This window comes from Trichosurus vulpecula, chromosome 1, assembly GCF_011100635.1.
Source record: "Trichosurus vulpecula isolate mTriVul1 chromosome 1, mTriVul1.pri, whole genome shotgun sequence".
In the NCBI taxonomy this organism is placed as follows: Eukaryota; Metazoa; Chordata; class Mammalia; order Diprotodontia; family Phalangeridae; genus Trichosurus; species Trichosurus vulpecula.
In genome coordinates this window covers 51341644-51358931 of record NC_050573.1, presented here as the reverse complement: position 1 = coordinate 51358931, position 17288 = coordinate 51341644, and the positions used below count along the sequence as shown (strand labels likewise).

At 45.3% G+C, this 17288-nt stretch overlaps 1 protein-coding gene across 3 annotated transcripts in view; it reads left to right on the top strand.

The window, feature by feature from the left end:
- The window catches only part of CERS4 (ceramide synthase 4), a 52094-nt gene extending 36365 nt beyond the window's left edge, over window positions 1-15729 (top strand). For all 3 annotated transcript variants that reach the window (XM_036741381.1, XM_036741383.1, XM_036741382.1), the window contains exons 2-11: window positions 628-801; window positions 2299-2416; window positions 3138-3256; window positions 3476-3533; window positions 5325-5375; window positions 6547-6639; window positions 7342-7470; window positions 13519-13625; window positions 14204-14360; window positions 14865-15729. In XM_036741381.1, coding sequence (XP_036597276.1) covers window positions 629-801; window positions 2299-2416; window positions 3138-3256; window positions 3476-3533; window positions 5325-5375; window positions 6547-6639; window positions 7342-7470; window positions 13519-13625; window positions 14204-14360; window positions 14865-15053 — 1194 coding nt within the window. In that variant the 5' untranslated portion in view covers window position 628 and the 3' untranslated portion in view covers window positions 15054-15729. The remainder of the gene's footprint in view (window positions 1-627; window positions 802-2298; window positions 2417-3137; window positions 3257-3475; window positions 3534-5324; window positions 5376-6546; window positions 6640-7341; window positions 7471-13518; window positions 13626-14203; window positions 14361-14864) is intronic.
- Window positions 15730-17288: the final 1559 nt, after the last annotated feature.

Here is a 17288-nt window from a genome sequence, read left to right as displayed (position 1 = left end):
GACAGCTGAGCTAATTTTAGCCTCTAGGCCACAAGGAAGATTATCCCCCATCTGGAAAACTTGAAGGGATAAGCCCGTTCTGAGGCCCACCTTTTGTCTTTTCAAAGAACCCTCTGCTTAGCAGAAATTAGTTTGTAAGGGAGAATGCTCCTTTGAAGGAGCTGCCTTCCCTAACCCCGTGACCTCCCCAATCAGTGTTCAAGTCAGCTGGGTCAAGCTAGGGGCTGGCAGATGCTGGACAAAGTCTGGGACACCAGGGTCTCTTTTGCCAAGGAAGATTAGACAGTAGCCAATGTATGAGATGAGGCCCACCCCTCTGCTGGCCTTGAGGGGGCAAGTGACCCCTGACAGGGAGTCACATTTGGGTACCAGACTCACTATGTGACTTCGGACAAATTCCTTCCACTTAGGGCCTCAGTTTTGCCATTTGCAAAAATAAGTGAGTTGGACTTACCTCAAGGTCCCTCTTATCTATGATATTCTCTTTTTCTAAAATCAATGATCTGTGTATATTGACTCTCGGTTAACCAGAGTTTTTGATTAACCAACACATGCTTTCCCTTGCCAATGTTGTGTCCCCTCCCTCTAGAGATGTTTCTAGTAAAATTCTTCACTTTTTGCCTCCAGGATGCTGACTGGCCTGTACGAGTGGTTTTGGAGGGATGAGTACTGGTTCCCTCCTGGGTACTCATGGGCTGACACAGAGGATTCAGATGGGGTCACCTACCCTCACCCCAGGGACCTGCTGGCATCCATTCCCATAGCATTGGTCTTAATGGTCATCAGATTTGGCTTTGAGAGGTAAGTCAATTGTGGGCTTCCTTCCCTGTTGGTCCTGGGACATGGGCACCTATGGGCAAAAAACAAACCAAAAAACCTGTTCATATCTGCCAATAGCCATCATGGCATAACCACCAACTAGAGCCCACCTGGCTTCATAAATCATGTCTCTTCTTGGGCTAGTCACTTAGCCTCTAGAGGCTCAGATTCTCATCTGCCAAATGGGAATATTTTTCCATGCTCTGCTGATTTTACTGGGCTGTTATGGAGAAGGCAGTACTGAAGGGAGGATTGTCATCCTTTTTATCCTGATGGTTCCTGCCCTTATCACAGCCTCTGGCCAGGCCAAAAGAGGGTGTTTTCTATAGAACTAAGATGATCATCTTCAAGCACCAAAGAGGGGTGATTTGTCAGTTTTCCAAGCTCAATGGGCTAACAGCTAACCCCCCTCCCCAGGATGGACAGCCAGCCTGGTATAGTGATACCCACAGCAAAGGAATCAATGCATTCAAGGATGGGGACTGCAAGGAAAACTTTTCTAAAACAGATCGTATTTTGTCACTGACTTCCATTATAAAAATGGAGAAGGGTTTGCCACACAAACAAAGAGGCCCATGAATTTACAACTGATATAAGGAAAGAATGAATACTTTCCAAGAAGATGTTAATGATTGTCTTCAAGGGGCTCTGTGTTGTATTCTAGTCCTTCTCTGGTGATTCATTATAGCTTGATAGTGGCCCTTAGTTTTTATAGGCTGTACCAGTGTAGGGCAAGCTCTGGCAGTCTAGGGGAGCCTATGACTCCGTTCTCAGAAGAATCTTTTTAAATGCATAAAATAAAAGGATCAGATTGCAGGCAATCAGGGTGAAGTGACTTGCCCAGGGTCGCACAGCTAGTAAGTGTCTGAGGTCGAATTTGAACTCAGGTCCTCCTGATTTCAGGGCCAATGCTCGGAAACCGGTTATATTGAAATAAAAATGTATTTCATCCAAGTTCTCAGATTTGAAATCCATCCAAGGCAGGACCCTTTAACTGGACCATGCTTGTCCAACCCCAATGATTTTACAGATGAGGAAACAAAGTCCAGAAAGATGAAATGACTTCCCCAATGCACTAAGCATAGGGCTTTACACACAATAGGCACTTAATAAATGCCTGCTGAAATCAAGGGGAGGAGAATGTTCTTTGGCTGTGGCCTAGCATCTCAGGGGCCTCTTCTGATCAGGAACTCATTTGCAGGGATGCTTCTTTCCCCTTCCCCAACATCTCAGTGTTCTGCTCAGATTTATCACCCTGTATTTACCCCTTCTGAGACCCCCCTGCCCCTGCCCCTTCCTTCCCCTGCTCACAGAGCCTCTTCACATCCCCCCGCACTCACATATCCTGCAGGCTGTATGAGTTAGCTGGGGCAGTCCAGTTGGTGGACAGTATTTGGCAAAAAAAAAAAAGCTCCCAAAGGACCAGAGATGGGGGAGAGGGGTTCTTGGGTATTCACATCCTCCTATCTTTTCTTTTAGGGCCATCGCGATGCCTCTGAGCAGAGCTTTGGGTGTGCGTGATCGACTCAGGATCAAGGCTGCCCCCAACCCCATCCTGGAGTCCTTTTTTTGGACCCACAATAAGGATCCGAAAGAGGTGAGCAGGTCCCAGGATTGGATGCCATTAAGGAACCTTGGATGACTAAACTCTTCCCTGTGGGAAATCCCTGCTGCTTATTGGTTCGTTAGAGGAGTTAAGTAAGTGCCCAGTGTGGACTCAGTCTCAGGTTGATCTAAGTACCAAGATCTACCAATCTCCAATGTCAGAGAGGACTAGAAGTCCAGGAGACTTTGAGTTCTAATCCCATTTCTTCCACTGATTGCCTGGATAACTTTGAACAAGCCAGTTCAACTCTCTGGACCTTAGTTTTCTCATGTATAAAACTAGGGGGTAGAAAAGAGTTGGATCTGAAAATCTGAGAATCATCCCACCTCTGAAAAGTCCCTGTTCTAAAGTTGATCTCAAGGGGATTCCTTTTAGGGAGATTTTCCCTGCGTATGGCCCTGCCCCAATCTCCACCTCCCTCCTTCCTGGGTGTGAATTGGGCAATGCTTTATTTTTGGGACTTGCCCTCTCTGGCAAGGGAGGAGTCAGATCCATTAACCCTGACCCCAAAGACCAGCCCCCTGTCTCTCAAACCCTCTGGTGTAGTCCTCACCAGGATCTATGAAGTTCCAGGTTCCTAGAGGCAGAGTGGCAACTTAGTGAGGAGGGCAGTGGCCTGAATGAGCTTGAGGGGACATCTTCCCCAGTATCACTGGAAATTTAGGTCTTGCCTTTTCTCCTCCTCCCTCTTTCCTTGTCCTTCTGTCCCCAGGGTCAGCTGAGTCATCTGGCCAGCCAGTGTGGCCTCTCTGTGAGGCAGGCCCAGCGCTGGTTTCGGCGCCGGAGAAACCAGGAGCGACCGTTACTGAGCAAGAAATTCTGTGAATCCTGGTGAGCTCAGGAGGGCCTTGGGGAGTGCCATTCATAAAAGGGAACCAGGCCAGGGTCTGGGGTGGAGGGCATGCCTAATTAGGAAACTAGGGGTCCTATTTTTTAGTCTGTCTGACCTCCCCCTGGTGATAGCCCTTTCTATCATTCCCCTCCTCCATCTCTCCTACCCCTGGACTGGGGCTTCCCAAACTTAGTCCACATTCTGTTCTGTATTTTCAGTTGGAGATTTTTATTTTACTTCTGTTCTTTCTTTGGAGGCTTCCTCGTGCTCTACAATGTGAGTATGTCCTCCCCCATCCTCACCACAGATTCCTCTGTCCCCCTCTTTTTTTCATCCCTTCTTCCTCCTCAGTTCTCCTCTTCCTTTCATCTTTTCCATCCTCTCCATCTCCATCCTTTTTATCCTTCCCCCTCATATTATTATATTTTCTTCCATCCCTCTCCCTTTGACCTCTCATCTTCTCCATCTATCCCTTGCCTTCTTCATTCCCTCCTGTTTGCTTACTCTTCATCTCTCTCCTTTCTAGTCATCCCCATTCTTTCTGTTCCACCATCCTCTCCATTCACATATTCTTCATTTCCCTTTATTTTCCTTTCCATTCTCTCTTCCTCTCTTCTCCCCTCCATTCCCATCCTCTCTCTCCCCAACCTCTCAGTCTCTTTATGACCCCATACTCTCCATCCTTCTCCTTTCTTTCTCTTGTACTTCCTTAACTCAATCCTCCTCTTCATCCTTCTCCCTGGTCTTTTTATCCATCTCCCTCTGACCCCATCACCTCAACCATGTCCTCCTCCCACCTTGGCCATTCCTCTCTCAGTGTTCACCATTCTCCCATACCCTTCTCCAAGTCACTGAAAGTTGGGGATACCAGCCTGGCCATAGCCTCTCTAGGGGGGCTGTAGCTTAACTGGCCAGCATGATCAAAAAGAATTGGAACTCTAAGTCAGAGAGAGACCCATACACAAGACTGAGCCAAATATGATGGGGAAAGAAGCTAGATAGAGGTGGAGAGATAGGCAGGCAGAATGGTCAGGTGATCGATTCATGTACCAGTCACTGTGCTAAGAATTGGGCATACAAATAGAAGCAAAAAGACAGCTCTTGCCCTCAAAGAGCTGATATTCCAATGAGAGGAGACATGCAAAAGGAAGCTAAAAATTGGGCTGGGGAATGAAGGTTGGGGGTGAGAAGGGAGGGAGTTGTTGAAGTCCAGAGAGTCAGAAACATGGACAGGAGGAAAATAAAGGTTGCCCAACCACCATCTGTTGCCAGAGCCAACAGATGGCTCTGAGTCAAAGTCAACAAGCATTTGCTAAGTGCTTACTAATCACCTAGCACTGTACTGAGAGCTGGAGGTAAAAGGCCAAACCAATGCTGCCCTCAGGGAGCTCCCATTCTAATGAAGGAGACTTCATTAAATATAGTGAACAATATGTAATAATTGTATGTCAACAAGACATATACAGGGTAAATTGAAGGTATTACAGATAGAAGGCACTGGGATTTTAGCTGAAAACTGAAGGAAACGAGGCGGCAGAGATGAAGAGGGAGAGAATTTCAGACATGGGGGAGAGCCAGTGAAGATGCATTGAATGCCAGAGTATTTGGAGGAAAGTAAAGGTAGGGAAAATGTAGGATTAGAAAGGTGGGAAGGGGCCACATTTTGAAGGGCTTTAGAAGCCAAACAGAGGATTGATAGTTAAGGTAACTTGATAGTTAAGGTATTAGGGAGCCATTGAAATTTATCCAGTAGGTCAAAAGACATGGTCAGACCTTTGCTTTAGGAGGGAGGGGGAAATGATTGCAGGAGTCAGGCAGCAGACCTCCTCTCAAATCAGGTTTCACCCAACAGGTTTAACTCTGACCTTGTCACAGCCTGGGAAAATGAAGAAGAGGGAGGCCAAGATAATGGCAGAACGTGCTGTTAAGAGGGGATGAGATCATTTCTGTTGAGTGCTTGGAGTTCCCTGAGGGCAGCCCTAAAATTACAGGTCAAAGTTATTACCTAGTGGGGACTGGCAATGCTGAGAGCAGTTTCCTGAAACCTATCCCTTGTTTATCTTCTAGGAAACATGGTTATGGGAACCCAAGACATGCTGGGATAGATACCCCTTCCAGGTAAGCAGCCCTCCTGTGGCCTCTGATTCTACTTCGGGGCACCTCTGATCCCAGTAACAATCCTAAACCTGCCCTAAATCCTACAATTTCCACCTATTGCTTTTTCAACTTCTTCTCTCTGGGGGCCAAGGGGACCAATCCCTTCAAAAACCTAAGTACAGTTATCCCAGTATCCAAACCAACCCCTCTTCCCTTTCATCTCTTCTCCTTACTAAGCATCTCCAGTCCCTTCAGCAGATCCTTGTATGACATGATTTCAAGGCCCTTTGCCATCTTAATTATACCCTCCTGGACCCCTTTTAATTTATCAGTGTTCTTCTGAAAACTGAACGTGATATTCTAAATGGGGCCCAGGGCAGAGTACAGCAGCACCATCACCTCACTAGTCCCAAAAACTAATCTCTGTGCACCCTGATATAACATCAGCTTTCTTGGTTCTTAACTCATCTTGGCCTTCCAGTCCAGTAAAGACCCTAGATCTCTTTCAGGGGATTTACTATCTAGCCACCCCATCTTCTCCTTACCTGTGAAGCTGATTTCTTGAACCTCTTAGACTTTACATTATGTCCTTTAAATTTGACCAAACATTCCAACCTGTCAGAAACTTTTTGAATCTTGACTGTCATTTGGTGTGTTAGCTATCTCTCCCTTTTTGCCATTTGCGTATTTATAAGCATGCAATCTGTGGCTTTACCAAAATTAGTGATTTTTTTAAAAATAAAATTTCAATGGCATAGGGCAAAGCACAAATCTTTTGGGCATCCCACTGGAGACCTGTACAAGTCGACATTGAACTAGTAACAATTAGTCTTTGAGCCCAACTATTCAACCAGTCATGAATCTTCCTAACTATTGTTATCTAGCCTATATTCTGTCTTTTTCCACAAGAATTAAGTGAGGGATTTATTGATAAATGCTTGGCTAGAATCTGGGTACACTCTATCTGTGGCATTCCCCAATTTTCCAGTCTTATAACCCTTTCATTAAAAGATTAGGTTAGTGAGGTTAGTGTGTCATAATTTGACTTAGGTGGGGATAGGTCTCTGGCATCCTCTGTGCCTTCTGCAGAGAAGTTACAAGGCAGCATCCTTAGCCCGATGAAATAGTTCTGTCTTTTCTAGCTCTATATCCAGTCCATACCATCTAACCATGTTATTTCTTTGATCCTCAGCCTCTTCAGCCTGCCATGTACTGGTGGTACCTCCTTGAACTTGGCTTCTACCTCTCTTTGGTGCTGATGCTACCCTTTGATATTAAGAGGAAGGTGAGTCGAGGACAGGCCTGCACATATGGCCTGCGAAAGGATTTCAGGCAGCCTGCAAAAAATGTAGAGAATGTAAAACAAACAGGCCTGTCCACCATACCACCGGTGGGCCACTTTGGCAGCTGCAAGCAGCTTGAGGGCTGTATGTTGTGCAGGCTTGGTCTAGGGGCAGCCCAGGCAGAGGGAAAAGGCCCCATTCCTTTAGTCTGATGGAGAGGCCAACTTTTCATACCTGCCTTCCTTGGGAAAGTATCAAGTTTGGCTTTGGCTCTAAAGGCCATTCCCTGAGGCCAGGCACAGGGAGTTGGCCCATGGAGGCAACTAGAGCAGGCTGGGTCAGCCAAAGCTCAGCATGCTCTGCCAGAGATTGAGCAAGGGATTCCTGGAACTTAAGTAGCGATTTTAGTACCTTCCCTTTGGAGTTCAAGGAAACCTAGCCTGCCAGCCTCTCACCAAATCTACACATTCCCTCATCTCCAACTTTCTCCCAATTCCTACCACGTTGTCTCCTCTCTTCCTCTTGGGCTCCTCTTCCTGCCTATCCTCTTTGGGTCTCATTGGGTGTGTATCTGATGACCCATGACAGACCTGGGCTTCTTCATGGTGGATACCCCTTGGCACCTGAGTGGTAGGATCTGACCCTAGGTATAGACTTGGCCAGTTTCAGTGGTCCTGGTGTGACGGCTGCCTTCCTCTTCCCAGGACTTAAAGGAGCAGATCATCCACCACTTTGTCACTATCATCTTGATTGGATTCTCTTATTCTGCCAACCTCCTGCGCATTGGTACCCTGGTATTACTGCTACATGACACAGGTGACATTCTCCTGGAGGTGAGTGAACCAGGCATCAGTTTTTTTCTGATCTTCCAGGGCCTACACCAAGCATCTGTATTAACCTATGGGAAGGCATGACTTAAAGAAAGGACGACAGGCAGAGGTGTATTAGAGCCAGCTCAAACCAGCTCATAAGAGCTAATTACTAAATTTTCAAGGTGAGCATTTACGTCACAGAAATTAGCAAACACTACCAGACAGGGCTTGATTTATTGTTCCATTGATTGTCTAGGCCTGAGAAAGTGATGGAAAAATTTTAATAATGTAGATTAAACTTAAGTATGTTGTGTATACTTCCCCACCCCCAGCAGAGAGCTGATTGTTAAACATTTACCAGCATACCCTTTGCTTCAGGAAAATTAGGTCTCTCTCCCCTCTGGAACTCCATAGGCCCAGATAGCATCAGGGCCTTCTGTCTAAGAAGCAGCAGAAATGTTTAGGGAGGACTGGCCTCAGACATCTTGCCTCTGCCGTTTTACTGACTGTGTGACCTTGGGCAATTCACCCAACTCCCTTCATTCTCTGTTTCTTCTTTGGGAATTCTAGTACCGGGGAAGTGTTGGTCCCACTGTACTCTGCCCTGGTCAGACCACATCCAGAGCTTATATCCAGTTTTTCATGCCCCATCATAGAAAAAGCATTGGTAAATCAGAGATTATCCATTGCCAGTATAATAAAAGGACTCTAGATCGTGTCTTTTGGGTATTGATTGAAGGAACTGGGAATCTTTAATCTGGAGAAGAGACTTAGAGGATCTTGATAGCTTCAAGTATCTGAAAGGTCATTGTGTGGAATAAAGATTGGACTTGTGCATGGCCCCAGAGGGCAGAACTAGGAGCATCAATGGGGGAGTTGTAAAGAAATAATAGATTTGATTTTGAGGTCAGGAAAAACCTCCTAACAATGAGAGCTGTCTGACAATGGAATGGATGGGATGTCTTGGGAAGTGAAGGGTTTCTCCCTCATCAGAGATCTTTAAGCCAAAACTTGCTAGCCCCCCCAGCTGAGCATGTTATAGGGATTCTTGGTCAGATCCAGGTGAGGCTCGATGGTTGCTGACGTCCCTTCAAATTCTAAGACTTCATGATTCTGTCAAATATTATGATCCTGTAGAAAAAGCACACAGCACATGAAGTCAGAAAACCTGGGCTCTAATCCCAAGATGGGGAAGAGAAGGTAAAGCTCAAATGAGATAAGGGATATAAAACACTTTGCAAACCTTTAAAGTACTGTATAATTGTAGAGGTAAATGGGAACGTATTAATGGAGGAGTGTGGAGGTCCCAGTAGAGTGTTCCCAAGGTCAGTCTGAGCCCAAGGAAGTTTTGCGTTTGGGGAAGCAGAATTACAGCCCCAAAGAAGGCCACAGAATGGTCTCCAAATCTCCCACCTCAATGGCAATCCATTAATTAGGCCTCCTGCTCAGTCTTCCTATAGTCATGGCCTACTTTTCTATTTTTCTCTTTTGTGTTTATCAATATGAAAAATTTTTGTATTGATATCTTTTGTTTTCATGTCACATTCTGGGGGTGAATATATCCTTCCCCTTTCCCTGTCCAGAGAGCCACGCCTTGTAACAAAGAATTATTTAAAAAGCAGTTCAGCAGAATTAACTAAATAAACATCAGCTGTGTTTGAAAATACCATACATGCAGTGTTCCACGTGCCCAGTCCCCCACCACTGCCCAGAATGGAGGGAGGTCCATTTTTTCATCTCTTCTCTTAGCTATTTATTACAGTGTTCAGTTCTGGTTTTTTGTTCTTTCCATTAATATGGTGGTAGTCATAGTGTATGTTTTTTTTTCCTGGCTCTGTATCAGTTTATGTAAGTATTCTTATGTTTCTCTGGATTTTTCATATTCATCATTTTATTATGGCACAGTAATAGGCCTTCACAGTCATGTACTGCAATTTATTTAGCCATTCCCCAATCAATAAGAATAGATTTTGTTTCCACTTCTTTGCTCCCACAAAAAAAAATTATTATAAATATTTTGGCGTATTATGAGACTTTTCTTCCTATCCTTTCTGTCTGTGAGATAGTTCCTAGCAATGGGGTCATAGATTTCAAGCCAAAAAGAACTTTAGGGGTCACTTAGTCAAACCTCCCTATTTTAAGGTGCACAGGGGTAATTTGCCCAAAGTCACATAGCTAGTAGAAAGAAAGAACAAGATGACAGAATGAAGATTTGAACCCAAATCATCTGACCCCAAAGCCATTACTTTTTCCACCATTTCATACTGGTTCTCTGGGTTGACAAGTAGATATTTTACTCGCTTTTTTACAATGACTCTAAATTGCTTTCTAAAATAGTTGGACTGAAAATAGTTCTACTGAAAGTGTGCCTATATTCCTGAAACTCTTCCAACAATTACTGTTTACTATCTTTTGTCATCCTCAACAATTTGATGGATATAAGGTTAAACCTTTTAAGTTGCCTTGATTTTATTTTTTTCTCTTTTTTGTTTAATGGAGGAAGAGATTTATCCAGTTTATTTATGTGTTTGTGTATGTGCATACATACACACATGTGTATATATATATACACATACATGCATGCATTCACACAAAAAAATTAATGCAAGGTCACTTGGGAAGGAAAACATTAGGAGCAGTCCCCATTCTTGTTGGGTCCACTAAAATTTATGTTACGCAACCTCAACTAGGTCCTTACTGCTGCAAGGCAATCCTACCATACCTCTCTTATCAACTTTCTGTTCCACTTACCACATTGGATTATTTAATTTAATTTAATTGATTCAATTGTAATCAATATTTTGATTGATTGAATTCAATAATTAATTGAATTAAATTTAATCGAATTTTTCTTCTTAATGATTTGGGATAATCTTTCATATAGTTGTTAATAGTTTGCAGCTCTTCTGCTCTATTCTCAGAACAGTCTGTTTGTAGTTATTTACCGCTTTTTCAGTAGGGAATAGCTTTTTATCATAAATATTTGTATTAATTCCTCATACATCTTAGATATTAAAGATACTCGATGCCAAGATTTTTTTCCCATCAAAAACTTCCTTTCTTATCCTGTTTGCTGTGAATTTTGTTGGTGTAAAAGCTTTGTACAAATCTCTTTTATCTTTTATGTTTACTTCTGTCCCTTGTTTGCTTAAGAATCTCCTAACCATAGCTATGATTGAAGCTCTACTTGTTTTTTATAGTGTGACCTTTACTCAAATGACATATCTGTGTCGAGCATATTGTGGTAAATGGTGTAAGATGTTGACCCAAACCTAATTCCTACCATACTGCTTTCCAGTTTTCTGAGCAGTTGTTGTCAAATCAGAGGTCTTCCATAAGTAATTTGGGTTTATCCAGCCACTGGGTAATTGTGTCTGTTCATTTCTGATTCTCGGCAAATCTGCTTCACTGATCTTCTTTTTTTTTTCAGTTTTTTAACCAGTATCAAATAGCTTTCACAATTATTCTTTACAGTATAATTTGAGCTCCAGAAATGTTTTGCCCCCCCCACTTTCCCCCATTATTTTCCTTGAGATTCTAGATCTTTTGTTTTTCCAAAATAAATTTGTTGTTGTTGTGGCTAGTTTAATAAATATTAGATTAATATAGCACTAAATCTGTAAATTAGTTTAGTACCAAATAAGATATTTGTAAAATGCTTGGTACACAGTAGGCACTTAATAAATGCTTATTCCCCATTGTCATTTTCATTATATTGGTGCAGCCAATTTCGATATTTTTTTTTTTGAGGGGAGAGGGGAAGGCAGTTGGGGTTAAATGACTTACCCAAGGTCACACAGCTAGTTAGTGTATCAAGTGTCTGAGGCCAGATTTGAACTCAGGTCCTCCTGACTCCAGGGCCAGTGCTCTATTTACTGTGCCACCTAGCTGCCCCCGATTTCAATATTTTTAAGAGCCCTCCTAGTTCTAATGTTCTGGGATTCTTCAATGTGTAATGAAGCTTTGTCAGGTGGTAGGGGCAGGAGTAAGGGGTAGAAATCTGTATACTTGGGCCTTTGCCCCATCTCTTTCTAGCCTGCTACCTCTGGACCAGAGAAAGAGCCCTATGCGCTGCTACTTCCCCTCATACTCAGAGGAGCAGCAGGCTTTCAATCTTTCCTCACCCTCTCTCACCCCACCATATCCAGCCGATTGCCAGGTCTTATCTATTCTCTTATATCTATTTCCAAAGCAATTAGGTAACACAGTAGATGGTACACTTAACCTTGAGTCAAAAAGACCTGAGTTGAAATCCAGCCTCAGTTACTAGCTGTGTGACCCTGAACAAGCCACTTTACCTCTGCCTGCCTCAGATTTCCCATCTGTAAAATAGGGATAATAAACTGCACCTACTTCCCAGGGTGGTTGTGAGGCTCAAGTGAGATAACATTTGTAAAGTGCTTAGTGCTGTGCCTGGCACATAGTAGGTGCTTAATAAATGTTCCTTCTCCCACTCACATGGCTACCACTCTAATTCAAGACCTCATTGTCTCTAATCTGGAGTATGGACTATCACAGTAGCCTCCTGATTGTTCAGTCATTTTAGTCGTGACCTATTCTTTGTGGTCCCATTTAGAGTTTTCTTGGCAGAGATACTGGAATGATTTGCCCTTCCCTTCTCCAGCTCCTTTTACAGATGAGGAAACTGAACTGCCCCGATAGACCTCCCTGCCTTCAAATCTCTCCCCGCTCCAATCTGTTTTCCACCATGTATAATCTTCCTGAAACACCATTCCTAAAATAGTCTGAATATTTCACTTACCTACTCCAAGAGCTTCAGTGGCCTCTCAGATCGGACTCTTCAGGCTCCTCCGTTTGGCACTTAAAGCCCTTTCTTCAAAGCCTGGCTCAGGCCTACCGCTCCAGGTTGTTCACACGCTCTTCCCTTTTACATACTCTCCAGTCGAGCCAAACAGGCCTTTCCGCTGTTCCTCACACACGGTGATCTCTCATCTCCTTGCTATCTCCCATGCTTAGAACACTTTCCCTCTTATTTCCACCTCTTAGCATATTGAGTTTCCTTGAATGTGTAACTCAAAGGCTGCCTCCCGCAGGAGGTTTTTGTTAATTCCTCCCAACTGCTGTTTAAATATCATTTTTATATACCTATGTGTGTACCTGTTATCTCTACTAGAGCAGCTAAGCTCCCTGGCAGCAGGGGGGGTAGTCTTTATATTCCCCAGAACAATACTTGACATATAGTAGGTCTTATTGAATAACTAAACAGAAGGTAAGTCTGGAAGAAGGGGGAACAGGGTAGATATTAACTTGGGGAAACCTGCAGAGGCTCCATAAAAGCAGGAGAAGTAGCTTAGCAAACCATTGCTGGGTATAGTTCCAACAGGCCACATGACAGTTAGGGTCCCTCACAATCTTCAGCAGTATGTAGTAATTCTGTTAAGTTTACAAGGACAAGATGGGGGAGGTGTGGCTAGGCTCTGAAAATACCCAGGGGATTTTGGATTTTGGTAGATGGCAGCTCAGTATGAATCAGCTGTGGGATATGGTGGCCCCAGAGAGGATAACATGATGTTGGGGGCTGCATTTGGAAAAGCCCAGTGTCCAGAATGAGAGAGGTAACGGTCCCTCTGGGCTCTGCCTTGGTCACACCCCATCTTGAGCATGGTGTAGAAGACTGAGTGCTGTATCTTAGGAAGTAAAGAATTGGAGAGCTTCTAGCCACAGAAAACCAGGATGCCAAATGCACTGTGGCAAACATGCATCAAATGAAGGAATTAGAAGACTTGGTAAAAAGTGGTCACTTGTTCAGGATGGCTTAAGAAACCAAACCTTGGAACAATGAGGGAAAGTTTCAGAGAGGCAGATAGAGGCCAGGTATAAAAAAAAAACTTCCTAAGGATCAGTGTAATCTGAAAATAGAATGAACTGTCCCCAGTAGTAAGTTTTCATCATCTGAGGTCTTCAAGCAGATCTTGGATGACCACTTGTTGAATTCCGAAGGGGATTTCTAGTCCAGTATGGGTTGGACTAGATGTTCTCTGAGGCCCTTCCCAAATCTTGAGATGAAGTGGTTCTAAAATTCTCTTTCTCTCTTCCCTCCCCTCCTAGGCCTGTAAAATGTTTAATTATGCACAGCGGAGGCTTATCTGTGACACACTCTTCGTCATCTTTGCCCTGGTGTTCATCGTTAGCCGGCTCATTGTCTTCCCAACCAAGTGAGCCTAGTCTCAAGAGATGGGGTAGGGTGGGCATAGGGGGACTCGGTATGATCCATGGGAAAGACTTGGGGTCCCAAACCCTCCTCATTTAGGACCTTCTGTTGCCCAGAGCTGTCCCTCCAGAGAGAAGTGTGGCTTCTGCTTAATGAGGGTATAGAGCAGGTCCCTGGCCAGACCAGAAGGGTCTAGGGGTCTTTCAGGATGCTATTCTCCTATATCTTGGGGTTTCTATTCCATTCTCTTCCATTTCTGGGGTAATGAAGACCCCCTGGTGACCAAGACTTGTTCAGAGACCAAGCCCTCAATGTGAGTTGGTGGTTTCTTGGGGTTTCTACTCTATTCTCTCCCATTTCTGGGGGAATGAAGTCCCTCTGGTGACCAAGACTTGTCTAGAGACCAAGCCCTCACCGTGAGTTGGTGGTTTCTTGGGGTTTCTATTCCATTCCTTCGCGATTCTGGGGGAATGAAGACCCTCTGTTGACCAAGACTTGTCTAGAGACCAAGCCTTCACCATGAGTTGGACAGGTCTCTCAGAGCCTGGCCCCACAGTGACCCAAGTTCCTCTCTCTCCTCAGAATCCTCTACACTACCTACTATGATTCCATGATCCAATTCAAGCCCTTCTTTGGATACTATTTCTTCAATATCCTCCTCATGGTCCTTCAGGTTCTCCATGTCTTCTGGTCCGGCCTCATCATCCGTATGGTCTACAAGTTTGTTTTAGTTGGCAGGGTATGTACATGGAGCTGGGCTATGTCCCTGACTTTGCTTGGTCCCTGATACTGTAGTAAGTCTCCTGTCCTAAGCCCATTTCAGACAGATCAGGGGCAGGTGAACAGGAAGCCTGGTCCCTGGGAACTATGAACTCAAGGGATTCTGGGTGGTGGAAAAGGTAGAGACTTGGGCTGGCATCCTAGTGCTAATAGGCACCCAGGTGGTCCAGGCAAGGAGTCTCAGCCCGAACCTTTGACAATCTCTTTTCCCCTACTCTCCCTCCATCTCTCTTCTCATCTCTTTCCCTGCATATTTTTTTCCCCATTCCTCTGCTTGTCTCTCCTGGTTCTTTTCTCCCTCTCTGCCTGTCTCTTTTGTTCCCCTCGTCTCCACTTTCCCCTTCTTTCTTGATCCATTCTCCATCTGTCTCTTTTCATTCTTCCTCATCCCTTTTCTCTCTCCCCCTCTCCCCACCCCCCTGTCTCCCTGTCGGTGCCTCCCCTCTTGGCCTCCGGTTTTCAGATGGAGAATGACATAAGGAGTGACTTGGAAGAGCAGAACACAAGTGATGAGCAGTCCGAGGCACCCCGACAGAAGAATGGGAGTCTCCAACCCAGTGACAGAACAGACAATTGTAACTTCCCCCGGGCTCGGGGTGCTCGGGGGGCTGGGTCCAGCCAGCTGGCCAATGGGCACGTCCCAGCAACATAGCCTGGTCTGGCTCAGGGCTATCAGATGGTTTGGCTCAGGGATGAAATCTGGATGACTGGTCTGCACACTGAGGATTTGGTTGTTATGGGAAATCTCCCAGAATCTAATGGAGCATGGACTCCATAGGCCTGGACTAGGGCCTTTACTTGTTTTTCCATCTCATCTCTGTCCCCACCTCTGCTGGACCTGAGGGAGGAGGAAGAAAGATAGAATCTCTGCAGATTTGGGGGTGGGCTTAATGATCTTTCTCCTGAACAGCCTTTATCCTGAGACAGTATCCCTGGACTGGCTACTGAGGCCTTAGAAAGCCAGGGTGATGGGGGATACTAGGGAAAGGCTCCATTTCTGCTAATCAGGTACACCTGAGGAGAGAACTGAGGGACCCCTCAGAGCACCCCCTCCCCCCACCTCCCAGGGTTGCCCTACATCCCCATGGAGGCTAAGAAGGAGCAGGCTTCTTCCTGAGCCAGTGAGAGGAACCTGGGCTTGTAGGCCTGGGTCTGGATTGGGCTGACCAGCCTAAGACCTCTCTTTCCATCCCAGTCTGAAGCCTCACCTCTGCAAACCCTAGGGAACAGGGAAGCCCATTCAGGATAGGGATTGGGGTGTGCATCCTGGGTTTCCCCAGACTCAGAGAGGGAACAATAAAACTTGAATTGGAGTAGTTTTCACTGTTTCTGAGATCCTAGCCTCTTTCATTCACTGCTCACTCTTCCAGAGCCTTCCTGTGTGATGGTACTAATCATAGAGCCCTAAAATGTCAGAACTGGAAGGGACCTCAAAGGGCCTCTATTTGAAGCCTTACTTTAGTAGCAACATCCCAATCAGCATGTGATCATTCAGATTTTGCTTGCATATCTACCATGATGAGGAGCTCACTGCCTATGGGGACAGCCCATTCTTTTTCTAGAACAGCTATTATTGCTAAGAATTTAAAAGTTCTTTCCTCTGTCAAATCCAAATCTCCCTCACTCCTCTGAGTCCTCCTACCACTAACGCCCATCCCCAATTTCATCCCTCCCCCAACCATGGGATAGCAATGGAGTTGGGGAGAAGCTCTTTGGTTGACCTCAGTTGGGGACAATTCGACCCCAAGACAAGCCAGACAGTGGTGTCTGGGACTCCTTGCTTGTAGCAAAGTCCCGTCCTCCCCCCTCCCACACACACACACACTCTCCTTTACCTCCCCAAAGCAGATTGCTTAAACATACAAAATTGAAAATTGGATAGATATGTAGAGAGAAAACATGGCAAAACCTCCCCCTTCCCTTAGCTCCCAGCTCAGTGGCCTGAAGTAGGGACACTGTTAGGAAGTGAGTCTCTGACATGGTATTAGGAATGAGAGTGGGAAAGGAACTCCAGGTTGGGGATAAAGAGCTGGAGAGATTCCCCTGGTAGTTTAACCACCCCCAGCTCATAGGGCCTCAAGCATTGGCTCCGAAAAGGGACCTTAGATTTCATCTAGCCCATACAGGTGGGGAAAATGAGGCAGGGAGAGAGAAAACTCATCCTATGTCACACACTGGTAAACCACCAAGTCAGTATTCAAACTCGGGTGTTCTAACTCCAGATGCAGTGTACTTTATGGTACACCACGTTCCCCTTCACCTCTCCCTCATCTCCTTTCTTCCATCGCAGTGACTGGGGCTACTGGGTGCCCCCACTCATTTCCTGTCCTACCTGATCCCTGCTAAACAGAAAGGAAGAGCTTGCTTCCCAGGTGGTCTCAGAAGATACAGAAGGGAAAGAGTTTGGTTCCCAACCCTCACATGTTTCACTCAAGAACCAATTGGGAAAGACTGACATGGGTGTGCTAACAGTACATGTTTGTGCAAAAGAATGAAGCCAGGTCCAACTATGTTTCAGGTCCAGCAGACTGCCTTGGGCACTTGTGGGCAGCCAGACCCAGAGTGTGGTGGGAGGGTCTCCCAACGGAGGGAGCAGAAGGGATGTAATAATCATGGGGTCTCAGAAAAGGAAAAGTGACTTCCCTCACCTCCCTAATTGTACTTGTAAAGACTTGTCTCCTGCCCCTGAAAGAGAGGAGGCAGGAGACCCAGATTTGAATGTTGGTTGTGACAGTGAGGTACCAGCTTAACCAGTTAGAATCCCCAACCTGGTCCTGCCAGGGTGAGGGAAGCCTGGAGAGCCCTTCTCCCAGGGTTATCCCTCAAACAGGCCAGAGTAACAGCATAAAGCTGAGTTTCAGAGAGGAGCTGGGAATAATCCTAGCCT